The following is a 13,919-nucleotide window of genomic DNA, read 5'->3' on the forward strand; positions in this document are numbered from 1 at the left end:
CGCTCTTGAATTAATAAAAAGTTCCTCTAATCTTACACTTCTGATGGTTAGTTCTGGGGGCCATCCCACTTCCTTATTCTCTAGATGCAAGAACTGAGGTTCAGAAGGGTTAACTCATTTGCCTGAGAGACCCCAGCGGGGCGAGCCTGGGCTGATTTCCTGACCTCCAGGAATCTTCTTTGTCCTTGGGATCACTTTGGTCACCATCATCACTGTTGTCGTCATCATCATTACCATCATCACTGTGTCAAAATCATGAGAAGCAGGAAATAAGAGGAAAACAGGAGTGGGGGTAGGTTCAGAAGAGACCAAAAGAGGATTCTTTACCAAACTTGCTTAAATTAATTATAGTAAACCTGGTTCTAAGCAATTTAAAAATGACTGATGCCCTGAGCCTTAAACAGATGAATGGGGAAGAACACATAATCCACTTCAAGATATTTTCAGTGATATTTATCAGGCTAGGCTGGGCCTGGTTTTACCATTGGCTCCCCAGGTGTTTAGCAAAATGTCGAGCACATTCATTATCTGTATTTGTTGAACGACTAACTTGAATGCCTACCATGTCCCCAGAACGGTGTGCTGCCTCCGCGTAATCCTCAGGGCCACCCCCAAGGTCTTAGGCATTGTGCCACTTTGACTGCGACAGGTGGCTCAGTTCTGCTGTGGCTTATCCAAGGAAAATTTGGTTTTAAATCTATCTGGTGACATTCTGCCCAACCGTCCAATACAGTGTTCTGCGTCTAGTGAATCCTTAATAATTATTAATTGATGAGGGTGCTTTCTCAGTCTGAATGCTTAACACATGCTCTCTGAATATGATGGGAGTTGCAGCATGTTTTAATTAAATCCAACTTGAATTTAATTTAACAGCTTGAATTCTGATTGCTCATTCTAATACGCCTGAGCTGCTAGCACCAAGCTAATGGCTTGTTCGTTCTGGAAGGTATTAGTAGCAGGGTGCTGCCTTTTACCCAAACATAAGATCATAATAATTAAAGTCTGATATTTCTCAGAATGAACTCCTTTGAGGTAATTTTTAATCCCACAAACACACACAGATGCAAGCATATATGTGCCAACATTCTCAAGAATTTACAACACCTTAGAGAAACTCTGTCCATTCCTTTCCATAATGAAAAGTTTTTTGTTGACATGATGAAAGACTCCTTCCTAGGTTCAAGGGAAATGTATATTTCCACTGATCAATTTCTGAGTTTCCCAGAAGAGCAGAGACCAAGAGAAATCCTGAAAACTAATGACCGTGGGAGCAGAGCGTATTTGTACATTATTGCGCCAATCAGAGTCTAAACCACTGAATCAGAGAATGAGACAAAGGAAAATCTAATTGTCTGTATGTGCGTGTGTTGGGGTGGGTGGCAGGAGGAAGGCTGAGCAGGAGGGAGAGATGGTATCTGAGTCTACACAGAGATGAAATAATTTGGAGAGAGGATCTAAGAAGCAAATATAATATATTGGGTTAACTCACTGCTTTCACAGAGTGAACATCTATTGTGCCCAAGGCATTGGAGACCTGATGGTTACAAGTCAGCTGCCAGCCATCCTCCCGTGGTGTTTGCCTTAGAGCATGATTCTAACCGGAGGTTCATGCTTGGGCTTCAGTGGGGGCTGTGAACCCCCTGAAATTGTATGCAAAACTTCGTGTTTATAGATACACATGGGTGTGGGCAGAAATAGACTGGTACAGTTCCCACCCCCCCCACCCCGGGGACAAAATATACAGCAGGAATCACATTCTCTAAGCCTTCAGGTGAGTAAAAACATGATAATGGAGTTAGCCTTCTCTACTCTTCCCCTAGAAAGAATGAATGAACTGAAGCCACAACCAAAACAAGCCAACAGACACGGAAACTTTACTTTTGAAAAGTTAAAAAATATTTTCTACAGAAATCGTAAAAAAATAAAAACAACCCCCCTGCACTACAAAGGAGATTAAAAAAGGCCATTAAAAATAGTGCATTATAGGACACAGTTTACTGACAAGCTCTTGGCAACAGGGTCGTGTCATTAGAGATAATTTGAATAGATCTCTTGCTAATCCTTTCTTGATTCTGTGCAAAGAATCTTCAAGTGGGGGATGGGAGCACATGTCACAGCCCCATCAGAAACTTTCTCAGCACATCCTCCTAACAGCTATGATCTTCTGAGTGATTATTGTATGCCGAACAATATTTCAAAAGCTTTGCCTGCAAGGTGTTATAAACCCCACAGCTACTTTATAAACAAAGGTATTATTACTAGACCTATTTTACAGATGGGAAAACTGAGGCTCAGTGAGGCTCAGTGACTTGTTTAAAATTCCACACCTAGAAGTTTCCTGCTAGCTCTACCCTTTCTCCTTAGGAAACACTATAAATGGCCACACTAGAAAAGTGAGGTATATGTCAGAAAATGAAAGCAACTCTATAAACCCAAGACAATAAAACACCTTTCTTTCTTATGGGACTACTAATTCATTTAAATGGTATTTAAATTTAAATACTCATGGAGAGCAACATCAGAGCCCAGTTTTTGAGCAGAATTTATCTTTAGTGTTCCAGAAATAGAGAATTTTAATTGAGGGGGTGTGAGGAGAGTGAGGTTGGAGAAGAGTGGCGGAATGATTAAGGAAGTGGGCTTGAGATAAATTACAGAATTTCAAAATCCTGGTCTGCACAGCCTGGTAGAACTGAAGGCTTTTCTTGCCACCTAGATCGTGTGTACACCTTCCATGCCCCTTATCGCTGGCCATTGAAAACAAAGTATTTTGATACAATTTCAGACTTACAATTGCAAGAATAGTGCAAATAATTTCTGTATACTCCTCATCCAGTTTCCACAACTGTCAGTATTTTACCACATTTGCTTTATCCTTCTCTCTCTAAATAAACATATCCATACTATTTTCTTTTTTATGCAGACATAACAATGCTCCTTTATGCCCTTCAGGGTATATTTCCCCCAAAACAAAGATATCCTCTTCCATAACCACAATACGATGAACAAAATCATGACATCATCACCTATAAAATACTATGAACTAATTTACAAAACTTATTCAGATTTCACCAATTGTCTCAATCGGGTCAGCAAAAGAAAATCCCAGATCATGGGATGCATTCTTTAGTCTCCTTTAATTTGGAACTGCTCCTCCGTCCTTCTTGGTCTTTCGGGACACAAGTGTTTTGTGAGAAAGTATAGGTCAATAGTTATTTTGTCTAACGTCTTTGAGTTTGTCAGATGTCAGTTTTTTTGTTTTTGTTTTTTAGAGACAAGCACAAATTTATTTGACCATGTTTTAGAGGCGTTAACTCAGAGAGCTGACCATGCCAATTCATTATTCTGGAGAATATCTAACAGATTACGCTCTTGGCTTCTCAAGGAAACATGGAAGCCATTCACTCGGTTGTTAAGGTCTTTCACTCATCTGTGATTTTTTTTTTTAACATCTTTATTGGAGTATAATTGCTTTACAATGTTGTGTTGGTTTCTGCTGTATAACAAAGTGAATCAGCTATATGTATACATATATCCCCATATCCCCTCCTTCTTACACCTCTCTCCCACCCTCCCTAATCCATACCTCTAGGTGGTTACAAAGCACTGAGCTGATCTCCCTGTGCTATGCAGCTGTTTCCCACTAGCTATCTATTTCACATTTGGTAGTGTATATATGTCAACGCTACTCTCTAACTTCGTCCCAGCTTACCCTTCCCCCTCCCCGTGTTCTCAAGTCCATTCTCTACGTCTGCATCTTTATTCCTGCCCTGCCCCTAGGTTCATCAGAACCATTCTTTTTTATATTCCATATACATGTGTTAGCATACAGTATTTGTTTTTCTCTTTCAGATGTCAGTTATTTTGTCCAATGTCTTTGAGTTTGTCAGATGTCCTGATGAGACTCAGGTTTTGCATTTTTGGCAGGAATATCACAGAAGTCATGTTGTGCTCTCCTCAGTGGATCATATCAGGGGGTGGTTTGTCCTACACTGGTGACGTTGACCTTGATCTCTTGTAAGGGTAGTGTCAGCCAGGTTTCTCCACTATGAAGTCACTATTACCTATTACCTTTACATTACTGAATTAAATTCTTTCATGGTAAAATATACATAACATAAAATTACCATTTTAACCATTTTAAGTGTTCAGTTCTGTAGCATTAAGTGCATTCACACTGCTGTGCTACCGTCACCACCATCCATGGAACTTTTTCATCTTCCCCAATTGAAACTCTGTTCACTTTAAACACTGATTCCCCATCCCCACTCCCATAGCGCCTGGCACCCACCATTCTACTCTCTGTTTCTATGAATTTGACTCTTCTAGGTACCTCATATAAGTGAAATCATACAGTATTTATCCTTTTCTGTCTGACTTATTTCACTTAGTATAATGTCTTTAAGGTTCACACACGTTGTAGCATGTGTCAGAATTTCCTTCCTTGTTTTTTAAAAATATTTATTTATTTGGCTGTGCTGGATCTTCGCTGCGGCATGTGGGATCTTTAGTTGTGGCATGCGGGATCTAGTTCCCTGACCAGGGATCAAACCCTGGCGCCCGGCATTGGGAGTGCTGACGGAGTCAACCGCTGGACCACCAGGGAAGTCCCAGAATTTCCTTCCTTTTTAAGGGTGAATAAATATTCCCTTGTATGTATGTGTTGCATGTTGTTTATGAATTCATCCCATGATGGACATTTGGGTTGCTTCCACATTTTGGCTCTTGTAGATAATGCTGCTATGAACGTGGGTGTACAAATATCTGTTCCAGACCCTGCTTTTCCTTCTTTTAAGTATGTAACCGGAACTGAAATTGCTGGATCATTATTTTTCCCTTCTTAATTAGCAAGTTTCTTGTGGAATGATACTTTGAGACTATGTAACTAAGCTATTACTCCTCACACTTTCACCCACTAGCATCCTTCAATTCCTATCTGAATCAGTTATTAATCTAACAGGTGCCAAATGGTAATTTTCTTTCCATCGTTCCTTCTACATGTATTAGTTGGCATTCTACTGCAGGGAAGAAATTTCCCTTCTCCCCTATTGATTTACGAATTTGGAAGCATTTTATTCAACCCTTTACACCACGGACACCTTAACGCTCTGAGCAATTCTTTTCCATGCGACTCCCAAGAGTGCAAGTTTGCGAACTTTCTGTATTTCCTTGTCACCATTAGGAAAGCCGAGCGTGCAGCCCGACTTCCCCAGATCCAGGGGAGCACTTTCCTGCCCACGCATGTTTAAAGTGGAAACCCTCTCTGGGACAGGGCTCTGAGGAATCGCCTGGGCCGCCCCGCCCCGCGAGAACTACATTTCCCAGAGCCCTTCGAGGGCGTGCGTCATCAGAGAGCGCGGCTTTTTGCTCGCTGGTTTTGGAGGGCCCGCTGTGGCGGCGGCAACATGGCGGACGTGTTAAGTGTCGGCGTGAACCTGGAAGCCTTTGCCCAGGCCATCAGTGCCATCCAGGCGCTGCGCTCCAGCGTGAGCAGGGTGTTCGACTGCCTGAAGGATGGCATGCGGAACAAGGAGACGCTGGAGGGCCGGGAGAAGGCCTTCATTGCGCACTTCCAGGACAACTTGCATTCGGTCAACCGGGACCTCAAGTAGGTACCGGCTGAAGGGGCCGGGGACCTCCCACCCTGTCCCGACCCCGCGCGAGTCTCCATAGTCAGGGGCTGCTGTCCATTTTCCTTGCTCTCTTGCTCCCCCTCCCTCCTCTCCAAGCCTCTACCTGCCCCTCAGGGCCACCTCATTCTCCACCCCCGCTTTCTCGTCTCCCTTCTCTTGGCCTCCAGGTCCTGGCTGTCTCCCGCCGCCCTGGACCTCCTCAGTGGTCCTTCCATCTCTCACTGGGGGACGTGCTCTTCCCAGGAACTTCCACTCCTCATCTCAGCTCGGCAGGGTTCTCACCTGTGGGCCCTGTGGGCCCCACCATGTCTGATAAAATAGTACCAAACAGGACCTGCTCAGCGCTGCCCCAAAGCCAAGTGCACTACATCTGATTGGCCCCAGCTTTTCGTCCCTGAACCTGGAATTCATCAGTTCCACTCTAACCCACCCCCAAACACGACAAAACAGGCTTTGATCTTTCTTCCCCTACCCCTTCCGAAACCACCTGATAGTACTTTCACTCCCACTCTCACTGGTCCTGTTAAGTTTCTGCCTCTAGAGAGACCTAATCTCGGCCTTAACCAGCTTAATCACTTCTGCTTACACCTCCCCCCGCCCCCCAACAAATATTAATTTGTGGTCTTTTAAGGTTAAGGATTGTATATTTCTTTCTTACAAGTCACCTTCTACTTTATAAGTGAAGTTAAGTGAGAGGATGTTTGTAAAATGCCTGGCACATAGTAGGCACTTTTTAATTGGTTAGGTCCTGGACTTGCCTTCCTCTGCTTATGAGAGTCAGTCCTTTCCAGGAGGGTTAGAATTGCAGGATTTTTTGCCTTTTACCTCTCAGAACTGACCTTAGCAGGGGAAGGCATTGGGTGAGCTAGTCATCCTATAATTTCTGGAGTGGCTGGGTTTTTGTTTTTTTTTTTTTCTTCTCAACTTGGTCTCCTTAGTAACCAGATGGAAGGAGGAGGTAGGATGGAAGAGGAGGTGGTGACCAAATGATGGGAGCCTCTTTTTATTTATTTATTTATTTTCCTCTAAGTAGTTGCCATTCTTGTTTTGGGGGAAAGCCAGGAAATCACACACCCCTCCTCAACTCCCACACCCACTTGCTGTTCTCTGGCGCAGTGCCAGTTAATGCTTTCCCTGGTTGAGGGGATGCGCTGGTGGTTCTTTCCTCTCTTCCGTCTCCTCTTTGATTGGCTTCCCTTGGTAATATACAGGATGTTGTAACCCTTCACCATTGTAGAAAGTTTAAGAATGTTGACATCACCCCTTTGCCTTCTTAAATCTTTAGACAGCAGTACCAAGAAGAAGGTGGCTGAAGATTCCAGAATGAACGTGGCATGAGAAGCTGTTCCTACAAAGCCTTTGTTGACACTTTGAGACTGGCCCCTCAGACTGGCTTGCTTCTGGAATGTGCTTTTGCTGTTGGCTCCCTTTCCCAAGCTGCTCTAGAGGTTTTTTTTTTGCTAGACTGAAGCGTGTTTCTTTGACACAGCCCCTCGGTGGTGTCTTCCCATTCCGTTTGTTTATTTTATCTCTTCTTTGTTTTGTTAAGTTTTACCATCTGTGAAGCACCACGTACAAATCTATCTCTGTGTGAATGGTAAATAATCATCATTTATTCAGGTACTTGCTGTTCTGCCAAAGGTACTGATCCGTACGTGGGTCTGAAAACTCTTAGTGAGAAGCAGTGTTATGTTGTGTTTCAAAATTCCAGAAAGTCTCCTCTCCCACCACACCCCTTCAGAGAATGATTCGAGTTGTTCAAGGCTGATTTTAGGAGGCTTATTGATTTCATCACTCTTAACTCTTGTTCTCCTTTAGCACGGCGCCAGAGAGCTCAGTTGCAAAACAAGATCAGCCCCCAGTTAGGGGTTGTCTCAAGTGGCCCTAGTCTTCTTAACCTTTCAGAAAGTATTTCTTCTTAAGGGACTTTTGATGGGCAGTTTGAAGAACAACCGTTGACCAATGTGGTTGGCTTAGCACTGGAGTTTCAGTGGACTCGGGTTTATTTGCTGTATCTGTTTACTTTTCAGTGAGCTGGAACGTCTGAGCAACTTGGTCGGCAAGCCTTCTGAGAACCATCCTCTCCATAACAGTGGGCTGTTGAGTCTGGATCCCGTGCAGGACAAAACCCCTCTCTACAGTCAGCTCCTTCAGGCATATAAATGGTCAAACAAGGTAAGGGGGACGTGTCAGACATGGAGCTAATACAGGAAAAAACAAGTTTTCTTACATTTCATAAAGGCAGAAAGTGAGGGTTTTTCTTTCCTTTTTTGTTCTTGATTCAGTATCGGGTTACAGAGTTGGAAGTTTCAGACTTTCCCTATGAGAGATTATGTAGTCCTTTGAAGTCTTTGAGGATTGTTCAGAGTCAGGTGCGTTTAGCCTGGCTGCTGGGTGTAGGGAGCAGCTTTTATGAACCCCATGAAATCACATGCAGAATGTTGTGGGGGTGTGTGTGTGTGTGTGTGTGTTTCTGGGGAGGACTTCCTAGCTTTCATCAGATTCTCAGAGGGGTCCCTGACCCCCAGAAGGTGAAGGACTGCTGGTCTAAGTGTGCAGCCACTCACATGGTTTATGTTGCTTGGCCTGTCCTCCCCATTGTTGATGGAAGAACATCACTAGAGTACTGTTTGGTAGATTACTGTCTCTCTCTCCCCGCCCCCCACACCGTGCCGCGCGGCCTGTGAGATCTTAGTTCCCCAACTAGGATCGAACCCAAGCGCGGAGTCTTAACCACTGGACTGCCAGAGAAGTCCCCATCTCTCTTTTTTTTTCTTCATCTTTTTTTTTTTTTATTGAAGTATAGTTGATTTACAATATTGTGTTAGTTTCAGGTGTACAGCAGAGCAATTCAGTGATATGTATATGTGTGTGTGTGTATATATTCTTCTTCAGATTCTCTCCCTTATATGTTATTACAAACTATTGAGTATAGTTCCCTGTGCTATAAAATAGATAACCAGCAGTAGGTCCTTGCTGGTTATTTATTTTATACATAGTAGTGTGTATACTATGTATAAAATAAATAATCTCCTAATATTCTCTTTTCTCTAATTATTCTACACCCGTCTGAGGGAGATTGTTCTAAACACTCTCCCTAGAATTTGCTATTCATGGTTTCCTGCAGTAGGCGGCCCGTGGCGTAGACCTTAGGACAGCTGTAAAAGGAAAACTAAGCTGTAGTGTAAAAATAACAGGAACAATTAGGCTCATAAGCCTGGAAACAGTTAGTTTGTTTACTAACAGGTTCCTCTTGTTTGGGTGCTATGGGTTATTGTGTTGTGTTTTGTTTTTCTGCTGCTGAGAGAAAGCTAGAATATATGTTTGGAACATTTTGGGAAGCTTTTTTCATTAGACTGCTACCTCCCTGGGGATAGTTGTTCTTACAGTTACGGATTGTGAACTGCTCTGCCCCCTCCAGTTATCCGTCATCCTTTTCCTCTTTCCTGTGGTTCTTTTCCCTCTCAGGTCTTAAGTGACAGGTGAGCCTTGACAGTGTTTCCAGTGTGTAGAATTTTTCCTTTGAATTTGTCTGTAGGAGTATTTAATATTCTTTGGTTTGCAGTTGAACCCTGGCGGCTGAATCTGAGACTCAGGTAGAAATGATTTATTGTGGGGCACTTCGAGAAGGAGCTTGAACCTGGGATGCGTGCATTTAACTTATAAGGCTTGTCCTCCAAGCTCTGGGCTGCTGTTGACAGAGACCCACTTCAGTCTTGAGGATCAGGGTGCCCAGGTGGTATGGGGATCTGTCACTCTCCTGCCCTATCTATGCCTGCTTCCCAGTGTTGGCCTGATATCTCCCAGTGGTGGAAAAGACAGACTGGTAGCTGTAGGTTTGCATGGTCCTTCTACCAGGTGATCTCCAGGTGTCCACACCAGACCCTAAAAACGGATTCTGACCCTGTTTGGTAGGTGGCCCCTACCTACCCAGACAGCTCATTGAGTTCAGGGGGCGGGATTCTCTGACTGCCCAGTGCAGATCAGCTGAAGCACAGGAATTGGGGCTGCTTGGAATTAGATAGAGGCAGGAGAGGACACAGGGCAGACAAGAAATTAGAGATGTCTGTTGCAGTTGCCAGGGCCAGACATGAGACTGTTCTGGCCCTACGCAGATAGCCCTGCCCTCTCAGGCTGTTCTGTTTGAGCTTCCTTATTTCCCCAGGGGCACGCTTGGATATCTTAATGTGAGTTTCCCTGGTGATTGGGTGGGATCTGATCTGTAGGTGACTTATTTCTGGTTGAACTCCTGGTAGAAAGTCTTGCTTTTTGGTGTTTGGACGTGGAAGCTGTGTTCATGTATCATGTGGGTAATGTTCTTGGAATAGGCTTGAGGGATGGAGACTTTTCAACGGTGGGAAGATTTAGGCTGATCTCGAAACCATGAGTGCGTGGGACTCCAGTGGAAGCGACTGGTTTGACCTTGAAGTGATGACTCTTAACTTTTGAATGAAGGTAGTTTTAATTGTTTGCTGAATTTATTAGAGTATTAAAATAGAAGACCCTGTCCCTGCCCCCCACCCTTGCCCTCAGGTGGAAAAGAGGATGTGTTAAGGAAAAGAAATATCATGTATGTGGAAATTCTTGTCCTGGAGATGCTACAGGTTAAAACTAGATGTAGAAATGTATCACAGATTTTAAGTCCCATATGAGCAGCGTGAGTGGTGTAAGGGTTTCAGTCATGTCCTGGCATGGTGCATGCCTCTAAAGTAACTGCTCTTTCACCAGCTTCCGAGTGCCCCAGCAGAGAGGGGATTTTGGAGTCTTATACCATTAATTGGCAAAATAAAGAGAATGATTAAGAGATGTTTAGCTTATCCCCTTATTTTATAGCCAAGCAGACCAAGGCCAAGTGAACCAACCTGCTCATGGCTTCATAGCTAGACTAGAGTTTGCCTTTCCTGATGTAGGTCAGTGTTCTTTCCTCTAAAACTGGGTGCTGTAATCAGGTTTGGCTTGAGGTTTTGACTATAGCAAACATTTTTCCCCCTTTAACCTTCATCGCAGGAGCAATTCATATGTTATATTTTATTCATGAACTGCTATCACATTTTATTCATTCTTAGTGGTTTACTGAAGGATGGAGATGGCAAATACATGGGACGTGGCCCTCAAACTGTCACTCTTGTCCAGGGCAGACATCACTGACCACCCTCTGTATTCTTTCCTGCTAAGGCCACCTCTGGGCTCACAACTCTGTTCTGGGGCTAGGCAGCCCCTGCCAAGTATCCGAAGGTGGGCTACAGGGGAAACATGTTTTTTATTTCTGTTATGGTAGATAATGTCCTATTTGACTATGGCTTATTTATACCTTCCCTTACTCTAGAAGGGATTTAAGATCTATTATACGAATACTGTACTTCAAACCTTGAAAGAAAAGAGGAAAACAAGGGTAAGGATGCCTTATGTACATTTCTTTAATAAACTCAAGAAGTAGCCCCAAGAAATAAGCCAGTATTCTAATTTCCAGCTGGGGATATGGAAGCAGCAATGATATGTGTTTATCATGCCTCTCTTACAAATGAAAAGAGCTTTTTAACTGCAAAAGCTTTCATCATTCTTCATTTTACCCTCGAAGAGTTTAAAGCGGAAAGTGCATTAATATGTTAGGTGAAGTTTAGGGTAACTTGCCAATGTCAGCTTTCTGCACTGTTGGCTAAGAATTGAAGGAAGTGTGGGAAAGGCTTTGATACCACCCATTATGTGATGAACTTTCTATTTTATGTGCCATTGGCCATAGAGAAGTCTCATTCATGCTTACTGACTAATTATTTTCTTTAGGGGATTTTGAAATTTTTGTAAAGTCAGTCAGAATATTAATTACATGGTAGTTGGCATAATTGTTAGGATAACACATTTAAAAATTAACCTAAAAAAATAAAAATTAATCTAATCTAATGAAATGATGTCAAATTGCTGGGAGCAGCACTTTTCCCATGCTGAATTGGGGAAAGAATTTAGCTTTCAACTCTTGTGCACCTATAGATTATTGTTCTGTAGAGAGATGACAAGCTCTTGACGATGGCAAAAAATAATTGGCGTCAACGCGGTTCTTGCTGTAAGATAGTGAATGTGAACATAATGAGGAAAGAAAATCACTTAAATGCCCCCCAGAACCTTAATCATCATGACTTGGGATCAGGCACTGTTCTGGATTGTTCTTATTATTATCGCTTATTACGTTCAGATATGCTGAGAGTTAGGCTGAACTATTCTGAAGGCCCCTTTCCGAAGGTTTCCAGTGTCCTGTCTCCAGGCTTTGATTTCCGGCTTTGACTTTCTTCATTTGTTTGTAGCAGGAGGCTGCTTGTGTGTTTGCCTGAAAAGGGGGCGAAGACTTCAGCCTTTTCCTGGTGATGTCTCAAGCAGCAAAGACCCCAGAAGTGTCACTTTCTCCCGGGTTGGGAAATGGGCCCTGAGGAAGGGGCTGGCGCTGCCTTTTCTTTGTTTTTGCATGCTTAATTTTTCACTTTTATTAGAGAAAGAACAAATTTCAATTCCAAGGGTATTCAGCTGGAAAGTCTGAAGACATTTCCTCCACTCTACCCTCCCGAGCTGTTCTTATCAGAACCTGGTTACTCAGTGGCTTTAAGTTGCTATAACATTCATGTCCCTCACATCCAGCCTTGAAGGTGCTCTTGACATTTTGGCATCATGGAGCTAACGGGTAGGATTGGTTAAAACTGCAACACGGAGCCTTTTCCCTTAGGGGCCCCGTCCTCTTTTAGGTCCCTGAGGAGAGAGACTGTGTCCCTCTCGTTCCCAGGGGGGAGTCCCCAGCACCTAGCAGGGCTCCTGGTACTCAGTGCACATTCAATTAAAATTCACTGAATGAATGAAAGAATAAGTAAAAAGGGTTTTCTGTTGAATTTTTAATTTACAACCCCTTTTGTGGTTTGCTTGCTTGTATTTTTGATGAAGTGCCATCAGGACATTTCCATTTTGGGCCATTACTGAGAAATCTAGTTGCGCTACTTGTAGATGAGAGAAAATTCTCAGGTCCTGTGATGGAGGCCAGGGCCAGATCCCAGAAGGGTAATTTGGAAGGAAAGGTGAGGTCAGTTGGTGAACTGATGATAAGCTCTTTGAGGGCTGAGGTTGGAAGTTTCATCTATGTTACCTGTCATCTGGTGTTCCCTTCCTGAGAGAGCCGGGTTGACAGCCAGTGCTCAGGAGGGGATGGGACTTGGTAGAAGTCGTCCGGAGTTGACTGAGTCAGGCTAATTTGAGCGACAGCACCTGACGTCAGGTGTTCTGCGGCAGCTGTTGTTTTGGCAGAAATGCGAAAACTGGGAAGAGGCGAGTCAACTCCATCAGCCTCTTAGATCCTTATCCCACTTGGTGTGTTATCAATAACTAATTTCTGTTCCTGGTGTTTTCCTTATCACCAGACCCGCCCCCGACTCACTCAGGGAATACGGATTCATTCAGAACATAATGAGGAAAGAAAATCACTTAAATGCCCCCCAAAACCTTAATCATCATGACTTTGGATCAGGCACTGTTCTGGATTGTTATTATTAGCAGAGGTGCCAGGTACCATTCTTACAGGTGTTCTTACACCTAAATCTGACCTTCCTGGCTCCCTGTCACTCAGCATGAACTTACCAGCAGAGTGAGTTTGACTGCAGTAGTGACTGCCCTGGTTGGCCTTGAACCCTGCACCCTTCTCCTCCCTCCCCACCCAAAGCCCAGATACTGTGTGAGCCATTATGAAAAGAACAAAGAGTAACACAACCAAACAGGAAAAAGAACCAAACAAAACCAATCTCCGGGGTTTCTAGATACTGTTGGATTCAGAAGTAAAGGAAGGTACAGTCAGAAATGTCAAGGCTTAACTGTAAATTCTGGACTTAGGCTGCCTGAGATATGATCCAGCTCTGCACTTAACGCTGTGCCTTGAACACGTGAAAAACTTGTTTAAAGCATTCGTTTCCTCGTCTGTAAAATGGGGGTAATACAAGTATTTGTATCATAGTGTTATAGGGAATATTAAATGAAATAATGTGTATGAAGTGCCTTAGGACAAGTCACATGTCATAAGTGTGTATAAATGGTAGTTATAATTCCCGGCACACTAAGCGTATGTGTGTGTTTGTTTATGGAGTGGCGGTATTGCTCAGTGGTTAAGAGCATAGGCTTCAGAGCTAGACCACTTTGGTTCACATCCCAGCTCTGCTACCTGACAACGATGAAGCTTCCCTCTCTGTGCCTCAGTTTTCTGTTCTTTAAAATGGGAATGATAGTTGTACCCACCACAGAAAAATACGTTGAGACTAAATGAGGTAA

At 43.5% G+C, this 13,919-nt stretch overlaps 1 protein-coding gene across 4 annotated transcripts in view; it reads left to right on the forward strand.

Moving 5' to 3' along the window:
• Positions 1–5,384: 5,384 nt before the first annotated feature.
• Positions 5,385–13,919, forward strand: part of MED27 (mediator complex subunit 27) — a 204,144-nt gene continuing 195,609 nt past the window's right edge. For all 4 annotated transcript variants that reach the window (XM_061200910.1, XM_061200911.1, XM_061200912.1 and 1 more), the window contains exons 1-2: positions 5,385–5,605; positions 7,661–7,805. In XM_061200910.1, coding sequence (XP_061056893.1) covers positions 5,403–5,605; positions 7,661–7,805 — 348 coding nt within the window. In that variant the 5' untranslated portion in view covers positions 5,385–5,402. The remainder of the gene's footprint in view (positions 5,606–7,660; positions 7,806–13,919) is intronic.

This window comes from Eubalaena glacialis, chromosome 9 (assembly GCF_028564815.1).
Source record: "Eubalaena glacialis isolate mEubGla1 chromosome 9, mEubGla1.1.hap2.+ XY, whole genome shotgun sequence".
Classification (NCBI taxonomy): Eukaryota; Metazoa; Chordata; class Mammalia; order Artiodactyla; family Balaenidae; genus Eubalaena; species Eubalaena glacialis.